This window comes from Leucoraja erinacea, chromosome 13, assembly GCF_028641065.1.
Source record: "Leucoraja erinacea ecotype New England chromosome 13, Leri_hhj_1, whole genome shotgun sequence".
NCBI lineage: Eukaryota > Metazoa > Chordata > Chondrichthyes > Rajiformes > Rajidae > Leucoraja > Leucoraja erinaceus.
Window position 1 is genome coordinate 30,953,342 of NC_073389.1, and position 21,656 is coordinate 30,974,997.

Genomic DNA, 21,656 nt, shown 5'->3' on the forward strand with positions numbered 1-21,656 from the left:
ATATTCTTTGGATTCGGATTAATGTCATAAGATTAGCGTTTTTGCCTTTTTCAATGTCTGGTAAGTACATGGAACAGTAAAACACATGAGCAAACACTTTGGTCCATGATGTGTCGGAAGGAGCTGCAGATGCTGGCTTAACCCAAAGATAGACACAAAATGCAGGAGTAACTCATCAGGACAGGCAGCATCTCTCATGATGTCTGTTGAACATGATGTTAACTTAAATTAATACCTTCTGCCTGCAAGGGATCCATACTCCTCCATTCCTAGCATATTCATGTGCCTGTCTAAAAGTCTCTTAAAAGCCACTATTGTATCTGCTTCCACCACCAACCAAAGTAATGCTCTTCAGGCACCTCTGTAAAAATTTGCTTGGCACATCTCCTTTTAACTTTGCCTCTCTCACCTTAAAGCTTGTCCCTCTTGTCTGAAATTTCCAACATTTGAAATTCTATTCATTTGAAAGTAGAATTGCAAGGTTGCTGATGTTTTAGAATTAATTTATTGGATGCAAACCACTTGTGACATATTAAACATGTGAAAGATGGCTATTATTTCAATTCCTTATAATCATCCTTTCAGCAACCCTTTCATTTCAAATCGTTGAAATGACAGGGTTTGGTTATTTTACAAAGTGATTAACAACCAACCAAGGGGAACCACATTGAAGAAACAAAGAACTGCAGATACTCATGGGTTCATGCACAAGAAAAATTGACACAAAGTACTGGAGTATTAACTCAGCAGCTCGGGCAGTTTTCGTTACAAAATAAATAGCAATTAAAGTTAAAATACATGTCATGGTACCTATTCCCTCAGTCATGGTAGGTGATGTTCATTTTCTTATAGGTCAGCTGAGGACCCTGGTTTTTGCAGCTGATGCTCCTGTAGACTATGGGAGGATGGTGATGCTAAGGGTCTTTGATGATGGAGATGCATCTCTCTCTTGTATATGTCCAGCAGGAAATGTCAAAACGGTCTATAAAGTTGGTGGTTCGTACGCCTTGCAGCTCCCGAATAGATGATGCCGTATGTCAGTGTGCTCTCAACAGTCCCCCTGTAAAAAGTCCGTAGGTGTGTGGTGGGGAGGCCTGCTTTCCGTAGCCTTCGGAGGGGGTGAAGTCCCCTCCGAATGTCAAAACCTATAAAGTTTGGGTATTAAATAGATTCATTAAAGGCTTCACTTTCAAAAGATTACCTGTTTTGTTGTAAGAAACAAACGATTGGAAAAAAACCCAGTGGGTCAAGCAGCATCTATGGAGATAAAGAATTGTCGATACTTCGGGTTAAGACCCTGAATCGGAACTGTTGAATTTGAAAATTGATTATTTCTATGTTGTAAACTTCTATGCATCGATTATATACATTAGTGCGCTGGAGGTTTACCAGGTTAATTCTTGAATTCTGAGGTTTTAAGATATAAGGGGTTAATGAACGTGTCACTGACAAACATCCGTGAAGTTGAGACAATCTCACGCACACTGGTACATGTATCTTTCACAATTTCCCAACTTTTGTATACCGGAAGTATCATACACACACTCAGAACCATGGGGGTGGGAGATTGCAACATTCACGTGGTCCGCCCTGTTTCAACAAATGCTATTAACCTGTGTGCACAATCAAATAAGATCAAATGGAACAAGTTGTCCTACAACTTTAGGCTGTGCACGCCATACGCAAGAAGACTCAGAACCGTAACATATACACATCACAAACAAACTGAAACACCAGTCAACATTATACTCACCATGCATGAGTCTGGTGAGCTCTTGATCAGAGCAGGTGGTTTGAAGGAAGAAGAACGTCCAGAAAGTGGGATTTTTTTTTAATATGCTAACAAGAGTCAGGACATGCATGTTCTTGTTCGAGTGAAGGTCGTTAGAGCAGGTATTATCACATTTAAAAACATCTGGAGAGGAACATGGCTAGGATAGAATAGAAAAAAAATATCGTCCAAATGCAGGCCGGCGGGATTTGTAGATGGGGTCTGTTTCTATGCTATATGATTCTATGACTATGACATATTCACAATCACATACATGATTAACAAATCACAATTAAACAATAATTACAATTACACAGCACACACAACACGCTGTGTGTAGTCATAGACACACTATCCACACACATTCACACACCACGCATGATCATAATCACACACCTATTGTATAATCACAATTATACACATTACAGCCACACATTCACACAAAGGGTGGTGGTGTATGGAACAAGCTGCCATGGAGGTAGTTGAGGCTGGGAATAAGAAATAGTTATACAGGTACATGGATTGGAAGGTTTGGAGGGATATGGACCAAGTGCAGGCACGTGCGACTAGTGTAGCTGAGGCATGTTGGCCGGTGTGGGCAAGTTGAGCCGATGCGCCTGTTTCCACTCTATAACTGACATCCCACATGTACATCGCAATTACAATCACACCACATATAATCATATTCACAGACTGTGCATATTCACAGTCACATACCATATAGAAGCTACAATTATACAGACAATACCAATTATAAACCACAAGATCAGTCAGACAATCAACATAGAGATTACAATTGTAAATACACAATCAGTCAAATGAGCTATATATGTCATAATTACAATCGCAGTCACACTATCCACACATAGTGTAAATTACAAGTAGACACACAATGCCAATCACAAACCACGCTTATTAGCAGCCACACAACACATGTATAATCACAAATGCAGTCGTTGACCACATCCATGCCTCGCACACTTTCTCACGCCCAGGTGTTCAGATGCGAGCGGCTCGTCGTTGCCGGAGCCGAGGTGAGAGGGCGGCGGTGTCCGAGCGAGGGCAAGGCGGAGGCGCTGGGGCTGGGAGGTGTGGTCGGCAGCCGGTCGGTGTTGATAGGGCAGCCGCCTGCCACTCTCGCACTCACTCCGCCGCACAACCATGGCTGAGACGGCTGCTCGGCTGAGCGGCCGCGGATCTCCAGCCCCCTGCGCGGCCGGCTTCCTCGCTCCCCTCCTGTGTGTCAGCGCCGTGCAACTTGCCCTCACCATCGGCTTCATCTGTTACTCCCAGAGCCAGTGGCTACAGGTAGGAAACTGGTGGTTAGAGTCCCACACTATTGGGCGAGTCAGAACGTGAAGTATCACTCGCCTGGTCCAAACGGGAACGCTTGGCAGCTAATGCACCCTAAATCTGGGTTAGGGGTTGGGTTAACCCGAACGCACGAGTGGCGTATCTAGTGGAGCTCCAGTGATGCAAGATCAATCCCGATCGCAGGTGCTGTCTGCGTGTAGTTTGAACGTTTTCCCTGTGACCATGTGCCTCCAGTTTCTAGAGATGGTGGCGGGTTAATTAGAAGATGAAAGAGTGGGGGAGATTGGTGTAGGATTAGCGGGGTGAGTGAGTGGCTGATGAATCTGCGCTGTACGTCTCTTTGAGAGGGGGAGAAAGGGCAAGTGGAAACGCCAGAGTACACCGTAGTCTTTTCCAGCCGCTCACCAGTTTGTTCCGTCCCATTCCCGGTAGTGGAGGTGGTTATGTGAAAGTTTGCTACTCACCTGGATTACAAAATATACCCCTTCAAAATGCTTGGTATGAATCAGACTGAGTCACCCACTCAAGGTTGTAATCATACCGCCTAGAGTCACAGAGGAATACAGCACGGAGCGGGCTCTTCGGCCCAAGTCATCCATGCCGACGAAAAATGGCATGTTTCTATAACCGAGAGATCACAACCGAACTACAGTACTCACCAACATCTTGTACAATTGATATAACGTCCCGACTTCTATCGCCAATTCCCTGACCGATGAAGACCAGTATGCCAAAAGTCGCCTTCACCACCCTATCCACCTGTAAAGCTTGTAGTATTGGTTATCAGAAATTACAGCTAATCCTACACCAATCTCCCCAACTCTTCCATCTTCCAGAAAACTTGATCAGTTGGGTTAATGAAGTTTAATGCAAATATGTGAGATGTTGTGTTTAGAAGGAACTGCAGATGCTGGAAAATCGAAGGTACACAAAAAAGCTGGAGAAACTCAGCGGGTGCAGCAGCATCTATGGATGCTGCTGCACCCTGTGAGATGCTGTATTTGGGGACATCGAACCTGGAATGGTAGGGCCCTGGAGAGTATTGTAGTGCAGAGGGTTCCACATCCACACCCTGCCCTCACCAACCTTCATGGTTCCTTCTTCAAAATACTCAAAACAAATTCATGAGGCACATCTCCCATGCACAAAACCATGCTGACTATCCATAATCAACCCGTCTTTCCAAATGTACTTTATCCCTCAGAATCCTCTTCAGGAACTTTCCAACCATTGATGTTAGGCTCGCTGGTCTATAGCTCCCAGATTGTTTTTGCAGTCCTTATTAAAAGAGGCACGACTTTAGCCCCACACTCTAGTCTTCCAGCACCTAACCTACATCTAGTATTGGTCACCCAATCTGCATTTAGTTATCCAAATGTGGAGGAGACAAACATCATGTGCACCAAATGCAATACAGGCTGTCCCTGGTAACAAACAGGTTTTGTTTTTTAAGTTGATTTTGTCCCTAAGTTAGAAGATGCACAAGAATCACTCAATATGATGAGCATACCACCACAGTATTATAATGAACGGCATCAAAAGTTCTTAGCACTGATAAAACTAAATGTGGAGAGAGAGGAAACTAGTTCTGCATTTGTATAAACATATGTACATATGTCAGACTTTTGAATTTAATGATATTGTTGGAGCTCGTGCATGAGCAGGGATGTCCACAAGTTGGGTGTTTGTAACCTGGGGATGGCCTGTGGGATAAAATGGAAGAAATGCAAGTGAATCGCTGGTTCACCTTGAAGAGTTGATTGGGTCCCAGGATGGTCCTTGGATGGTGGGAGAGCAGAATTGGAAGGGGAGATGTTGCACCCCCTGTAATGATATAGGAGAGTGCTGTGAGAAGGTGCTGGGGTGGGGGGCGGGGGGTGGGGTAAGTGTTTGTGGAGACACGGAGGGAATGGTGGCTTCAAAATGCTGGAAGGGGAAAAGAGGTTTCTCATCATAGAAATTAGGGAGAATATAACATTGGATGTGGAGAGTGGAATATGAGAACCAGGGAAACTTACTCTTGTTGGGAGTTGGGATCAGAGTGGGAAGTGGAGGAGATTCAGTTGACATCTGTCAATAGTGGTAGAGGTGAAGATTGAAGGAAGGCATCACAGAAACACTGGTATGAATGTCTCAGTTGAGACAAAGAGGTCGGGAGAATGAAACCTTTACAGAAAGCAGGGTTTTAGTATTTTAGTTTTGGAAATGCAGCATGAGGGAGAGGTGTACGATAAAGTTGAGTTCAGTTCACTGGACTACAGGTATGATGGCAGTATTGGGTTGGTACCTTGTGTGCGGTGTTAATAGATTAATTGGTCATTGTAAATTGCCCCACGCATGTAGATGAGTTGCAGAATCTAAGGGAAATTGGTGGGAATGTGGGTAGAATAAAATATAAGATCAGTGTGTACATAACTGGCTTCATGGAAGGAAGCAGAGGGTGGTGATGGAAGATTGTTTTTTGGATTAGAAGCCTGAGCCTTAGGGATCAGTGCTGGGCCCATTGCTGTTACCATCTATATCAACGATTTGGATGGTTATATGGAACGAGCTGTTAGATGAAATAATTGAGGTAGTTACGAAAAAATAACATTTCAAAGATTTTTGGACAGTACATGGATAGAAAATATTCAGAGGGATGTGGACCAAAGGCAGGAAAATGGGACCAGCTTCAATAGGGCATCTTCATCAGCAAAGGTGAGTTTGGCCGACAGGTCAATTTCCATGCTGCACAACTCTATAACTCTACTATAAATGGGTGATATATGGTCAGTGTGGACTGGGTTGGTCGAAGGGCCAGTATATCTCTATGATTCTACAGGGTGTTTCAGTACTGTTGCAAACAGAGTTCAAGAATATCAGAGTGCCATTAGCTGCAGGCATTAAGCATGAATCTCGTCATACAATGTGAACAATGATTAGAGCTACACAGGATGGTTTGAACATATCTGTGACCACGGGGGAAATTTCAGCTGAAATCCAATGGAATAAGTCAGGTCAAGGAAATGGTTGTGGGAAGCTTTGGCCAGCAAGGGAGGAAAGAGAAACCATGGAAGATGAGTGATGATTAAATGAGACACAATGGAATAAAACCCCTCTGAGAGAGGAGCGGAACATCTTCAAGATGGACTCTGCTGCAGAAATGTCAACATACTGAAGATCAATTGAAAATCTCCCCTAAAAGCTGCAGATGTTGGAACTCTGAAGACAGAAAACAGAACTACACAGAAGACCAAGCAGCGTCAGAGAAAAAGAAACCATGTTCTGAGAAATGGTCTTTGATCTGAAACATTGACTGTATTTTTCTTACCATGGATGCACCGCCTGAGCTGCTGAATGATGCACAGTGCTCTGTTCTGATGTCAGATTTTCATCGTCTGCTATTTTCCGATTTTTCTGTCCCTTACCTTGAACTGCTGCATAGCAGAGGAAAGCTGCAGTCAACTGGTGCACAGAAAACTCAACGGTCAACAAATTAATCTGGTAGTTAATCTGTGGAACTCATTGCCACAGAGGGCTATGGAGGCTAAGTCAGTGGATATTTTTAAGGCAGAGATAGACAAATTCTTGATTAGTGTTTAAGAAGGAACTGCAGATGCTGGAAAATCGAAGGTAGACAAAAGTGCTGGAGAAACTCAGCGGGTGAAGCAGCATCTATGGAGCGAAGGAAATAGGCAACGTTTCGGGCAGAAACCCTTCTTCAGGGTGTCAAGGGTTATGGTGAGGCAGGAAATTAGGATTAGGAGGCAGAGATCAGCCATGATTGAATGGACTGAATGGCCTAATTCTACTCCTATAACTTGTGAACTTGTGAACAGAAAATACTGACAGGCTGTATGAGACAGGTGTCCTAGTAATGAATGATGATGCTTTTACGGGTTATAATGTTGGCAGGACTTCAGAGAGTCAGGTTTTGGAATGTAGTATTACAAATGTTGTGCTTGCTTTTCAATACTTTCCTGATCAGGAATTCAAGTTGAGTCCAGAATCCATTATGAAGCAAATACAACTCCCTTCTAATCTTGCATTCATCACCAAGCCCACTACTTTTGAATTAGGATTGGTATTGCAGCCAATGAGTGCAACAACACCTTTGAAGACGTGCAGAAACTGAGGGAAAGCTGTACGCTGATGAATCTGATCCAGCAGTTTCCATGATGGAATAGGAATCCTGTGCAAACAGAAAGTAACATAACAGAAGATGTTGTAGTAGCAACCACCCTGAATCAGCAGCAGTCTCTTCTTTTGCAGCTTGATATTCAACCATACTGAATCACTGAGTCTTACTCCACTGAACCTCAAGGAACGACCTTATTGAATTTTGGTCAATGGCTACAATGAATCCCTGACCCAAACTCCAGCATTTATTACACTCTCGACACTGCAGCAAAGAATTTCCAATAACCAGGCGTGCTGACTTTTAGTCGGAATCTGCTGGATATAATCTGCGAAATATCCATCATCAACTGTGTTGAATCCATGGACATGATTCTAAATCTCCACTTAATTACCAGTTACTGAACATAATTATTAGTTCTGACTGCAGCTAGATTAAGCATTTCTGGTAGCACATAATGTGCAGTAAAGATGAGTTTAATGATGCACCCTTGCAATATACATAATATAATTATTGTAACCTCATCTGTCATGACCTGATGACATTTTGTGAAAAGCTGATAATTATTGACAATTTTATTATCCATTAAAGAGAAGCAACCTGGTCGTTAAGAGAACAGTGATCATACAATGAATTTTATACAAATATCAAAAATAATTTTGTTCACAAAGCTTTTGACAATGCTCTTAAAGCTAAACTATTTGAAACGACTAAATTCTGAGGCATGAGTTGAGTAAGTAAAGTGCAGACTACATTAAAAGACGTGACATTAAATAGAAAATTTAGCTCATATTTTAATAATTATTACGTGATTCTTAGCAAAAAATACAACAGATCCTTGAAATGCTAAGTGTTTCCAGCAATTATTTTTATTTTGTTAATGCTAAAGCACACCAGGGAAAGTGGTTAACAAGTAGATCAAAGAAAAAGATTAGTAACATTGGCACAAAGAGCAGTAAGCTTAAACTTTGGCAAGTTCAGATTTCAGCAAAGGAGATGAAGAAAGTGAAAGTCAATGCAGGATTTGGGCGAGACCATACCTGAAGCACGGTGTGTAGCTTTGTTCTTACCTAACAGGGTGAGCAGGTAGATTCATCAGATTGATTCCTGAGATGGCAGCACTGTTGAGAGAGTTTCAGGAAATTAGAAGGTCTCCAACAGAAAGAATCAAAAATCCGATAGGGCCTGATGGACAAGATGCTTGAATAATGTTTCAATATTGGCTTGGGGGTTCTAGAACAAGGGCAAGAGAATTAGGATTGAGGTAGGATTGCGAATGTTCTTTATTCAGGGGATAGTGAACATGCAGAATTCTCTATCAAGGAGCTTCATAGACGCCGATTGGTAAAACTTTTACAAAGGAAACAGGTAAATTTCCAGACAGAAGAGGAATCAATGGGTGTGGGGTGAACACAGGAATATGACATGGAGATAGTGGACGCATTATGATCGTATTGAATGGAGGTGCAGGATTGAAGGTTCCTGTTACTATTTCTGTTTGGATGCTTCTAATGAGCTTTGTAGACATGTAAAACAATTGGCAAATGTTAACACTGGTCCCATACACCTGAGACAGGAGAAATTATGTTGGGGATTGAGGAAATAGCTGAGAAATTAAACAAACATTTTACCAGACAAAGATTATTTCCTGACGAAGATTAAAAAGCAGCAATTAGTCAGTTGTCAATGAGAAATTAATGGGATTGATGTTTGGAAATCCCCCTCCACCTCCTCCCAGGCAGGATCCCCCGCAATCCGAGGTTTTGGAAGAGCTGGTGATGGTGATAGTAAATGCACTGGACGTCATCCTCCAATATTCTGTGGAACGAAGAAGAGACGGGGAGGTGGATGTAACCCCAGAGGAGGTAGATGTGGGTGGATGTAACCACAGCGGCCAGGAACCGCAGTGAACCCGAGGTCAGTGGTAGGGAGCATTGTTAAATAAGTGATTGCAGTGTAGGCTTGATAAGAGACAACATGGATTCATGAAAGAAAAATCATGTTTGACAAATCTGTTGGAACTTTTGGAACCTTGTAATTAGCAGAATGCGGCAGCAGAGTCACAGCATATATCCAGAGTTAAGGTTTAAAGATTCTTTGAAATTAAAGGAATTCAAGAGATTATGAGAAATGAGAAAGATCTGTAACGGTAATTGATCAGAAGTGATCTACTGAATAGTGGAGCAGGTATAATGGACTGAATATTCAAATAGTTCTTTGTAGGAAAAAAACTGCAGATGCAGGTTTAAACCGAAGATAGACACAAAATGCTGGAGTAACTCAGCGGGACAGGCAGCATCTCTGGAGAGAAGGAATGGGTGACATTTTGGGTCGAGACCCTTCTTCAGACTCAATCTGAACCAAATCATCACTCATTCCTTCTCTCCAGAGATGCTGCCTGTCTCGCTGAGTTACTCCAGCTTTTTGTGTCTAATATTTCTTATGATTTTTGATTAGTGTGTAAAAACAGCTTTACACTCTTTCTTCCAAGTGCTTGTTACACGAAATGAGGTAACAAAACAATGTTAGTGTCCCAAGTATTGAGGCCCTAGTTACACTCAGTGAGTTCTATTGGACAAGCCTCACTGATCACGCCACCATTATCAGTATCCCTGCGACAGGCACTCTATGCACAGCTCTACCGTGAGAAAATATTCCCAGGCAGATTCAGGATTCAAGGATAGATTCGAGGCTTATTGGGAGCAGTCCTTTTGGGAGTGGATGTTTACTTTTTTTAGTTTAGTTTTGGGATACAACGTGAAAACTAGCCTTTTGGCCACCGAGTAAGAGACGACCAGCAATCCCTGCGCATTAACGCTATCCTACACACTAGGGAAAATTTACAATTTTACTGAAGCCAATTAACCTACAAACCTGTATGTCTTTCGAGTGTGAAAGGAGACTGTAGTGGAAAGTCCTCCCTCTAGTCTTTCCACTCATCACTTTGATATCATGTTTCATGTATTTTGTGTTTTTAGGACTGTTGACAAATCAATTTCCCTCCTGGGATAAATAAAGTTCTATCATATCGTATCCCGACGGGCAGGTTTGCTAGTGCGACTCGGGAGGTTTCTAATTAGATTGGTAGGGGGTTGGAATCCAACGCAGGAGTGAGGCAGATGGAAGGCTAAAAGTCGGCACAGAAATGAATGACGTTAAGTCAGGATAGGCAAGAGCATGGCAGGGAACAAGGAAAGAAAGTTGATATTGCATTTATTTTAATGCTGGAGGCCTGAGGGGAAAGGCGGTTGAACATGGGTTGTGGTTAACCATGACGTTATAGCGTTACTGAAACCTGGCTATGGGAGGCACAGCTTAATGTTCCAGGGTACAGGTGCCTCATGTATTTGATTGAGTTTTTTGAAGAAGTAATCAAGAAAGTTGACAAGGACAGTATCCTGAATGTAGTCTAAATGGACTTCATTAAGAATTTTGATAATGTTTGGCATGGTAGACTGCTCTGGAAGGATAGGTTCCAGGGGATCCAGGGAGAGCTAGTTAACTGGATACTGAATTGGCTTCATGGTCGGGGTCAGAGGGTGATGTTGGAAGGTTGATTTTTAGACTGGAGGCCTGTGATTAGTGATCAATGCTGGACCCTTTGCTTATTGTCATCTATAACAATGATCTGGATAAGAACGTACAAAGCATGATTAGTAAATTTGCAATTAACACTACAATAGGTGGTATTGTAACCAGTTAAGATACAGTAGTTTTCAAGAACTGGAGAAGTATTTTGATCATCTGGGCAAGTGGGCCGTGGCATAGATAATGGAGTTTAATTCGGATAAATGTGAGGTGTTGCATTATGAAAAGTCAAACCAGGTAAAGAGCTTCACAGTGAATAGTAGGGTGCTTGGGAATGTTATACATGTTGAACATTATCAGTCTGCTAAAGGAAAGGTGTCATTATGTGCAAAGAGCAGAGACGATTTACCATGATGTTGCCAGGACTCGATGGCCTGAGTTATAGGGCAAGGTTGGACAGGCTAGAATTTTATTCCTTGAAGTGCAACAGTCTGAGGGGTGATCTTATAGATGTGTTTAAGATCATGAGAGGGATAGATTGGGTCAAAGCAGTATTTTCCCAAGGATTCAATGGGAACCTGAGGAGCAACTTCATCACACAGACTGGTGGGTATCATGGAGCAAGCTGCTATTATAGGTAGTTGAAGCAGGTACAATAACAACATTTAAAATATATTTGGAAAAGAAGATGGATAGCAAAGGGTTTAGAGCGATATGGGCCAAATGCTGACAAATGGGACAAGCTCAGATGGGGCATCTTGGTCAGCACGGGCAAGTAGGGGCAAACTGCCTGTTTCAGTGCTTTATGAGTCTGTAGTTGAAAAAAACAACAACATCCCATTGATATCTGGAGATCTCTGGCCCATGACGAACTGAAGTGGAGTTGGAGTATTCAGTGGATCAAGGTGGCTTATTTCCATGATGGCCCGTGGGTTCTGTGGCAATTGAGAAGGCGAAGTCCCAGCCTGAAGTAGGCAAGATCCAGAGTAGTACTAAGTGTGCCACCTCTTAGTCAAAATGTTCAGTACGGCTGAATTGGACCTGTCTGACATTTATGATGTAAGAAGTAAATAGGTTTGAATATAAAAAATAAAGGCAAGTTCTTTATTATTGAGTGTATGTGGTCTCAGTGACTGAGCTGCCAGCCCAATAATCCATTCGGCCCACAATGTCCATACTAGCCCTCTGGAAACCAGTCCCTCTCCACTTTGGGGCTTCCGCAGTCAGCGGCACTTCCGCAAGAAATGGAACTGCTCGGGGATGAAGGGTGGAAGAGTTTTATTCTGGATACTAGACTAAGTGGGACCCATTGTGGCCCAGCTTCACACGGGAGGGCTGGTCTCCCAACGCAATATTCCACCTCTCCACCAATTCCAATATTGCTGGCCAGTTGGCTTTTTGGAGCGCTAGCATGGACTGGTTTGGGGGTATGGAATTGTGGGACGAATGGTTTATTGGGCTGGGGCTAGTCATGAGACCACACACACACTCACTTACACACACACACACACACACACACACACACACACACACACACACACACACACACACACACACACACACACACACACACACACACACACATAACACTCACAAACACACACACACTCACATACACTCACACAATCACACACACAATCACACACACACACACACACATACACTCACAAACATATACACACACATTCACTGACTCACACACCATATATTTGGCAGTAAACTTTCTTGAATACTCACATGGCTGAGCGCGGCCTCTCCACTTTGGGGCTTCCGCAGTCAGCGGCACTTCCACAATCAGCGTGACCTCTGCACTTACCAGAAATCACGCAATCAGCATGACCTCTGCTCTCACCGGAAATTACGCAATCAGCGCGACCTGTCCACTAAGCGGAAGTCACGAAACGAGTGGGACTTTTGAACCAAACACAGTCGGAACCTAATAAAGCATTTATTCCTTCCAAACACAGTTGGACCTAATAAAGCATTGCAGTTTCAAGCACAGGCAGGGCAGCAGGCCAAACAACTCATGGCATTGTCATTAAGGGCTAACAAATCATTTATTGCAAGTACATTGCAGACTCACAGTTCAGTTGATTCACAGCTTAGAATGAGAGTCGTGGCCTCTCCCTCGCGATCTTGCAGAGTAACTTAGTCACGTCCAGGCATCCGGGGTTTTATAGTCCTGCCCCCTCCCACCCCCTGCCCCCAGAAGGGGCGTTACCTTAATCACGATGATTGACAGGCAAGAGGATCTCACGGTTTTTAAACACTCATAACTTTTTTATTTTTAATCGATGGGAAAAATCCTCGGACCTGCTCAGCGGAGGACTGTGAGTAAGATGGCGAAAAAATAATAGCGATATATGGTAGCGTTTTTTTTCTAAAATCAATATACAGTTCAGGCAGGAAGTAGAGAGATGAGACTTTTAATTATATAGATATTATCTGGATCAGGTATTTCATAAGATTTCATCAGAATGTCAAATTATTCGAGAAAGACAATGAACAACTGCCAGTGATAATTTGTGGGGAATAATAAGCAGAACCCCGAGGTGTTTATTTGATGCCTGATGATTTAATCTTAAACGGTGGGAAGAAGTCAGGAAGGAGAGACCCACGGTTACACAGAAAAGCTGGAGAAACTCAGCGGGTGCAGCAGCATCTATGGAGCGAAGGAAATAGGCAACGTTTCGGGCCGAAACCCTTCTTCAGACTGATCAGGGGTGGGTGGGGACAAGAAAGGGAAAAGGAGGAGTAGCCGGAAGGCTGGAGGGTGGGAGGAGACAGCAGGGGAGCTGAGGAAGGGGAGGAGACAGCAAGGACTAACAGAATTGGGAGAAGTCGATGTTCATGCCCCCGGGGTGCAGACTCCCCAAACGGAATATGAGGTGCTGTTCCTCCAATTTCCGGTGCTGCTCGCTGTGGCCATGGAGGAGACCCAGGACAGAGAGGTCAGAGGCGGAGTGGGAGGGGGAGTTGAAGTGCTGAGCCACCGGGAGGTGGTTGGGCGATCGTTTCGCCGAACACCTCCGCTCGGTCCGCAATAACCTAGCTGACCTCCCGGTGGCTCAGCACTTCAACTCCCCCTCCCACTCCGCCTCTGACCTCTCTGTCCTGGGTCTCCTCCATGGCCACAGCGAGCAGCACCGGAAATTGGAGGAACAGCACCTCGTATTCCGTTTGGGGAGTCTGCACCCCGGGGGCATGAACATCGACTTCTCCCAATTCTGTTAGTCCTTGCTGTCTCCTCCCCTTCCTCAGCTCCCCTGCTGTCTCCTCCCACCCTCCAGCCTTCCGGCTACTCCTCCTTTTCCCTTTCTTGTCCCCACCCACCCCCACCCCTGATCAGTCTGAAGAAGGGTTTCGGCCCGAAACGTTGCCTATTTCCTTCGCTCCATAGATGCTGCTGCACCCGCTGAGTTTCTCCAGCTTTTCTGTGTAACCTTCGATTCTCCAGCATCTGCAGTTCCCTCTTTAACAACGGAGAGACCCACAGCTGTGCCTGAATCGCTGAGGCAGAAACGTGGCTGATTAAGACATCCTCATGAGGAAGAGAAAGGAGAATAAAGCAAGCATTGTTCATTGACTCGTTTTCATAATCTCTTGGTCTCTATAACTTAAACATTTTGATATTGATAGACTGATGGAAGATGATATTTGTTAAAGCCAAAGTACTTTTGACAAAATTATATATTTTATGTACAAGCGAAGAATAGAAGGAAAATAACAATGGCAAGACAATAAGAACATTGGCACAGTGGTAGTGGTAGAGCTGCTGCATTACAGTGCCAGAGAACCGAGTTTAATCCCTGTGGGGTGCTATCTGTATGGGTGTTTGTACATTCCCTTTGTGACTGTGTGCAATTCCTCCAGGTGCTCTGGTTTCCGTCCACACTTCAGTGATGTACAGATTTGTAGGTTAATTGGCTTTGGTAAAATTAGAAACAATTGTTCCTCGTATGTAGGATATTGTTAGTGTATGGGGTGATCGCCTCTTCAAGTACAATCATTACATACTTTGATTCTATCCAGAAATACTGGGTATCTTAAGTAACCTGGGCACTCCTCCTCTCTGCCTCGCCTTCTGCTGTCAACCTTTCCAGTAACTGTTTATTCTTAGATTCATACAATCACTTGTCAATGTAAGTGATATTGGCTGTGGGGGTTTCCAGCTGTAACATGCCTCTTTGCTTTGCAGAAGAATCCAAGTGGAATCTCGGAAGAGTTCTTGCAGTGCCTGAGACTGATATCTCATTTTAACAGCAGCACCCCAAATCTCTCAGAGATGGAAACGCAGAAGATCTCCAAGTCCTGCTCACAAGCGCTGCAAGGAGTGAAACAACTCGTCAAACAGGTGAGAAGTTGGCGCCGCACCAAGGGCAACATCATGCCAGCTGAGATTAGAGATTGCATACAGTAATTAGTTTGACAGTCCCTCCGTTCACAGAATGTGTGCGTGAGTGCTACTGATCTCATCGCTGCTCCTGGAGGGGAGGGCTTTGGCTGCTGTTATGTTCATCCTGTAACCTGGCTGTGTCAGCCATGGCTCAGAATTCAGTGTTTCTCAGTCAGAAAATTGTAGGTTCAAATTCAGTTCTAGAGAAGCAAAACATAACACCTTCCACTACCCCAGTGCTGCATTGTTGCTGATTTCATCTTTTAGACAAAATGGGTGGCTCTAACTGACGATGAACAGGAATTTATTTCCCATTTCCTGCTTAATATTTAGCCTCCAACTAAAACAGATTATCATCTTGATATTTATAGGAGCTTGCTGCCAGTAAGCTGGCTACCGTATAAGTCATGCTGCAGCAATGATGTGTACTTCAGGGGTGTGCTTTACTCCTTGTTACGTACTTTGGGTCATTCTGAGGTTTGGTAAAGCCATAGGCAAATAATGTCATAGTCACATAGTCTGTGGGATTCGGTGCCTCAGAGGGCGGTGGAGGCAGGTTCTCTGGATGCTTTCAAGAGAGAGCTAGATAAGGCTCTTAAAAATAGCGGAGTCAGGGGATATGGGGAGAAGGCAGGAACGGGGTACTGATTGGGGATGATCAGCCATGATCACATTGAATGGCGGTGCTGGCTCGAAGGGCCAAATGGCCTACTCCTGCACTTATTGTCTATTGTCTATTGTCACACTGCACGGAAATGGCCCTTCAGTGTACTGAGTGTGCGCTGCCATCCACTTCTGCTAACCTAATTTATCCTCTGCCCAGAGTAGGGGAATCAAGAATCAGAGGATGTAGTTTAAGGTGAGAGGGGAAAGATTTAATGGGAACGTAATGGGCAACATTTTCACACAGGGGATGGTGAGTATATGGAACAAGGGTCTTTTCCTAAATAATAATAATAATAATAATAATAATAATATCTTTTATTGTCATTGCACGTCAGTGCAACGAGATTTAGTATGCAGCTCCAACCGATGAAAAAGAAAAGTAAAATAAATAAATAAGCTGTGTGTCGTGACCATCCGAGGGAGACAGTCCAGGGGGGGTGGGGGCACTCAGCAGGGCCGGTTCAGAGCCGCTATAGCTCTTGGAATAAAGCTGTTTCTGAGTCTGGAGGTTCGGGCGTAGAAGGCCTTGTAACGTCTGCTGGAGGGAAATAGTTCAAACAGTCCATTACAGGGGTGTGATGAGTCTTTATGGATGCTGACGGCCTTCCTGAGGCACCGTGTGTGGTAGATGCCCTCCAAGGCTGGTAGCTCTATCGCAATGATCCTCTGCGCTCTGTGGACGACGCGCTGAAGAGCTCTCCTCTCCGCCTCCGTGCAGCTGAGATACCACACAGAGATGCCATACGTTAATATGCTCTCTGTGGTGCAGCGGTAGAACGTTGTCAACAGCTGTTGGGGCAGACCAGTCTTTTTTAATGTCCTCAGGAAGAACAGTCGTTGCTGTGCCTTCTTGACCAGTTGGTGGACCATGTGAGGTCCTCTGAAATGTGAGGCCCAGAAACTTAAAGATGGACAATCTCTCCACACTTTCCCCGTAAATGGCGATTGGGGCGTATTCTCCATTATGGGACCTCCTGAAGTCAATAATCAGCTCCTTGGTCTTGGAGGTGTTTAGTGACAAGTTGTTACGTGTGCACCAGTCCGCCAGGTTCTGCACCTCCGCCCTGCATTTTATTTCACCACCGTTGGTGATCAGCCCAATCACTGTTGTGTCGTCTGCAAACTTCACGATGGTGTTGGTGTCGAATGCAGGAACACAGTCGTGAGTGAAGAGGGAGTAGAGCATGGGGCTTAGTACACAGCCCTGTGGTGTGCCGGTGCTCAGGGTGATAGTGGAGGACAGTTGCAGGCCCAGTCTCACTGCCTGTGGTCGCTCCATCAGAAAGTTCAGGATCCAATCGCATATCGGCGAGCTGAGGCCTAGCTGGTGGAGTTTGGTGGTGAGCTTGGTGGGGATGACCGTATTGAATGCAGAGCTATAGTCAACGAAGAGCATCCTCACGTACGTGCCGTGTCTGTCCAGGTGAGTCAGGACAGTGTGAAGAGCCAGTGAGATGGCATCCTCTGTTGATCTATTTGCCCTGTATGCAAATTGATGAGAGTCCAGTGAGGCAGGGATGCTGGATTTGATATGGGAAAGGACAAGCCTTTCGAAGCACTTCATTGGGATTGGAGTTAGGGCAACTGGGCGGTAGTCGTTCAGGTTGGTGACTTTGGACATTTTTTCGGCACCGCCACTATGGTGGCTGTTTTCAGGCACTTGGGGACCGTTGCCTGAGAGAGATAGATTGAAGATTCTCGTGAATACCTCCGCCAGCTGTACAGCACAGTCCTTTAGTACCCTTCCCTGTACTCCTTCCGGGCCTGCAGCCTTGCATGGATTGATCCTACGCAGAGCGCACTGTACCTCCTGAGTGCTCAGTGTTAAGGCCTGTCCCTCCGCCATGACCGGGGTTATTCCACTCCTGGTGGTGTTGCCAGTTTCGAACCGGGCAAAGAAGGTGTTCAGTTCGTGGGCCAGTGTGATATCACTGTGGGGGCAGGCGGGGCTGCTCTTGTAGTCAGTGATGTCCCCGACACCCTGCCACATGCTTCTGGTGTCCGCGGCATTGAAGTGGTCTTCCACCCTTTGCCTGTGGATGTCTTTGGCCTTCTTTATGCCTTTGTTCAGCTACGACCTGGCAGCACTGTAGGCAGAAGTGTCCCTGGATTTAAAGGCATTGTTGCGTGCCCTTAGCAGATCCTGAACCTCCTTGTTCATCCAGGGTTTCCGGTTTGGGAACATCTTTATTTGCTTGTCCACTGTGACAGTCTCCACACAGCAGTTGATGTAGGAGAGCACAGTGGATGTGTACTCCTCCAAGTCTACCTCTGTACCACTGGTAGCCTGTTCAAACAGGTCCCAGTCGGTGCGATCAAAGCAGTCCTGGAGTTGTAGAGCGGCGTCCTCGGGCCATATTTTGACTGTCCTTATTGCAGGTTTGGTCTTGTGGATGAGGGGTTTGTATGCAGGCAGTAGAAACAGTGAGAGGTGATCGAAGGCCCCGACCACGGATGAACACGGAGGGGAGGCTGGCTGGACTATGGTGCCATCCTCACCTTGGTGCCATTTATGTTATGTTGTGTCGTGGACTTTCTGTGTTTGTGCTTTTTTTAATTCAATTTCAGTTTTATTTTTAATATGTTTTATTATTATTTATTATTATTATTTTTTTTTTTTAATGATTTTTTTTTTATGATACTGCCTGTAAGGGAAATTCATTTTGTTGTCTCAAATTGAGACAATGACAATAAATTTGAATACAATACAATACAATACAAAGGATTGCCCCAGGGGTGGGCAGTGGAGAGCTCTGTAAGCGTCCTTGATGCTATTTGAATCTTTGACTCCAAAGACGTGTAAATTGGTGGGTTTTTATTCTCTGCACACTGCTCGCATGCCTAAATGACTACTGTCCACCCGCCTTGACATCCACCATCATGAAATGTTTTGGGAAGCTAGTTATGGAACGCATTAATCCAGTCTAACAAGTGGCCTTGATCCACTGCATTTCACTTACCACTACAACAGGTCAACGGGTAATGCCATCGTCCTGATTCTACAGTCATCCTTGGAACACCTGAATAAGAGAGACACGTCGGACTCCTATTCATAGACTAAACTCTGTCTTTAACACCATTATACCATCCAAGCAAATCATCTAACTCATGGGTTGGCAACCTTGTTCTGCATAGGGGACAGGAACCATGTCCGTGAGCGGATGGTGGGCCACATCTATCTCCATAGCTAATAAATGGAGGTAATAATAATACATACTAACTAAATTAGTAATTAGTAATAATACATACTAACTATGACACTTGGAGTTGTTTTTTGCATTAGTTTTCATATGTTTTTCAATTAGTTTTCTGCAGTTCTCTGATCCCTCATGTCCCCGGGACTAGCTGCATTTCCCAGGTCGCGAAAACGCACTCATCCTGATTCTGGGACAGTTTCTTCCCAGCTGTTATCAGGCAACTGAACCATCCTACTGCAACTAGAGAGCAGTGCTGAACTACTATCTACCTCATTGGTGGCCCTCAGACTATCTTTGATTGGTCTTTACTGACTTTATCTTGCACTAAACATTATTCCCTAATCGTGGGTAGACAAAAATGCTGAAGAAACTCAGCGGGTGCAGCAGCATCTATGGAGCGAAGGAGATAGGCAACGTTTCGGGCCGAAACCCTTCTTCAGACACATCAGACCTTATCGTGTATCTGTACACTGTGAATAGCTCGTTGTAATCACGTATTGTCTTTAAGCTGACTGGTTAGCACGCAACAAAAGCTTTTCAATGTACCTCAGGACACGTGACAACTGAAACTCACCTGCACATTAGGAGAACTTGCAGCAGTCAGTTAACCCACCGAAGTGTTAGTGACGGGGCAAGGAGTAGGAGCTAATTGTATATGTCCAGAAAAAAAGTTAACCCTTCACAATTTTCTCCCTCCTTTTCAGATTCTTCCTTTTCACTCCCTGCTGTTGTAAACTCCTCCAGTCCTACAACTCATTAACTATCTCCTCAGTCCTCTCTTGTCTATCCCCAACTCACTCTGTTAACCATTGGTGGTCTTATCTTTACACATATCTAGATCTTCACTGTGACAAACACTTCCATCCTGCCCCCGAATCACCTTCCTAATATTTGCCCACTATTCATCTAAGTTCTGGGATCTGGGACCTGAGGTGCTAATTCTAGATACGACCTTGGTAAGGCCATCAAAAAGGCCAAAAGGGATTTCTGCTCCAAGCTGGAGGATGACAGATGTTCGGCAGCTGTGGCGGGGCCTGAATGCAATGACCTCCTAAAAGGCGAAATCAGGAGGTAGCTTGAATGTCGGCGAAACATCACTCCCTGATGAGCTCAATGCGTTTTACGCACGCTTTGATAGGGAGAACACTGATGTGCCTTCTCGAGCCCCCATTCGCTGTGATGGTATTTCAGTCACGGTCACAGAGGCCGACGTCATGAAATTCTTCAGAGGGGTGAACCCTCGAAAAGTGCCTGGACCTGATGGTGTACCCTGTCGCGTTCTAAAAACCTGTGCGGACCAACTGGCTGGAGTTCTTACGGACATTTTCAACCTCACGTCTGAGGTCTGAGGTTCCCACCTGCTTTAAAAGGGCATCAATTATATTGGTGCCCAAAAAGAGCAAGGTGGCATGCCTCAATGACTATCGACCAGTGGCACTAACGTTGGTGGTGATGAAGTATTTTGAGAGGTTGATCATGGCGCAAATCAACTACTACGTCAACAAAAACCTGGACCCACTGCAGTTCGCCTACCGCCACAACAGATCAACGGTGGATGCGATCTTGCTAATTTGCCACTCCACTCTGGACCACTTGGACAACAAAAACTCATATGTCATTCATGTTATTCATTTATTACAGCTGGGCATTTAATACAATCATCCCCTCCAAGCTGGTTACCAAACTCGCAGAACTGGGTCTTTGCGCATCCCTCTGCAATTGGATCCTCGACTTCCTCATTCACAGACCCAGACTCTTCGTATTGGTGGAAATGTGTCAGCCTCGACAACAATCAGCACAGGAGCACCTCAAGGCTGCGTGCTCAGCCCCCTGCTATACTCACTCTATACTCATGACTGCATAGCCGGTCATAGTGCGAACTCCATCATCAAGTTTGCTGACGACCCCACTGTTGTGGGATGTATCACTGATGAGAACGAGTCAGAGTATGGGAGAGAGATCGTCCGACTGACCAAATGGTGCCAGCACAATAACCTGGCCCTCAACACCAGCAAAACCAAGGAACTGATTGTGGACTTTGGAAGGGGTAGCATGGGGACCCACAGCCCCATTTATATCAATGGGTTGATGGTGGAAAAGGTCAAGAGTTTCAAATTCCTGGGCGTGCACATCTCTGAAGATCTCTCCTGGTCCGAGAACACTGATGCAATTATAAAGAAAGCACATTAGCGCCTCTGCTTCCTGAGAAGATTACGGAGAGTCGGCATGTCAAGGAGGACTCTCTCTAACTTCTACAGGTGCACAGTAGAGAGCATGCTGACCGGTTGCATCGTGGTTTGGTTTGGCAACTCGAGTGCCCAGGAACGGAAAAGACTACAAAAAGTAGTAAACACTGCCCAGTCCATCATTGGCTCTGACCTCCCTCTCTACCATCGTGGGGATCTATCACAGTTGCTGCCTCAAAAAGGCTGGCAGCATCATCAAGGACCCACACCATCCTGGCCACACACTCATCTCCCCGCTACCTTCAGGTAGAAGGTACAGGAGCCTGAAGACTGCAATGTTAAATTCAGGAATAGCTACTTCCCCACAGCCATCAGGCTATTAAACTCAACTCAAACAAAACTCTGAACATTAATAGATCATTATCTGTTTATTTGCACTTTATCTGTTTATTTATTCATGTGTATATATATTTAAATAATG

At 44.7% G+C, this 21,656-nt stretch overlaps 1 protein-coding gene across 1 annotated transcript in view; it reads left to right on the forward strand.

Moving 5' to 3' along the window:
* The first annotated feature begins 1,179 nt into the window (after positions 1-1,179).
* tnfsf11 (TNF superfamily member 11) overlaps positions 1,180-21,656 on the forward strand; it is a 36,378-nt gene continuing 15,901 nt past the window's right edge. The window contains 3 exon segments of the mRNA XM_055644786.1: positions 1,180-2,906; positions 2,908-3,079; positions 14,929-15,084. Of these exon segments, the coding sequence (XP_055500761.1) occupies positions 2,719-2,906; positions 2,908-3,079; positions 14,929-15,084 (516 nt within the window). The 5' untranslated portion in view covers positions 1,180-2,718.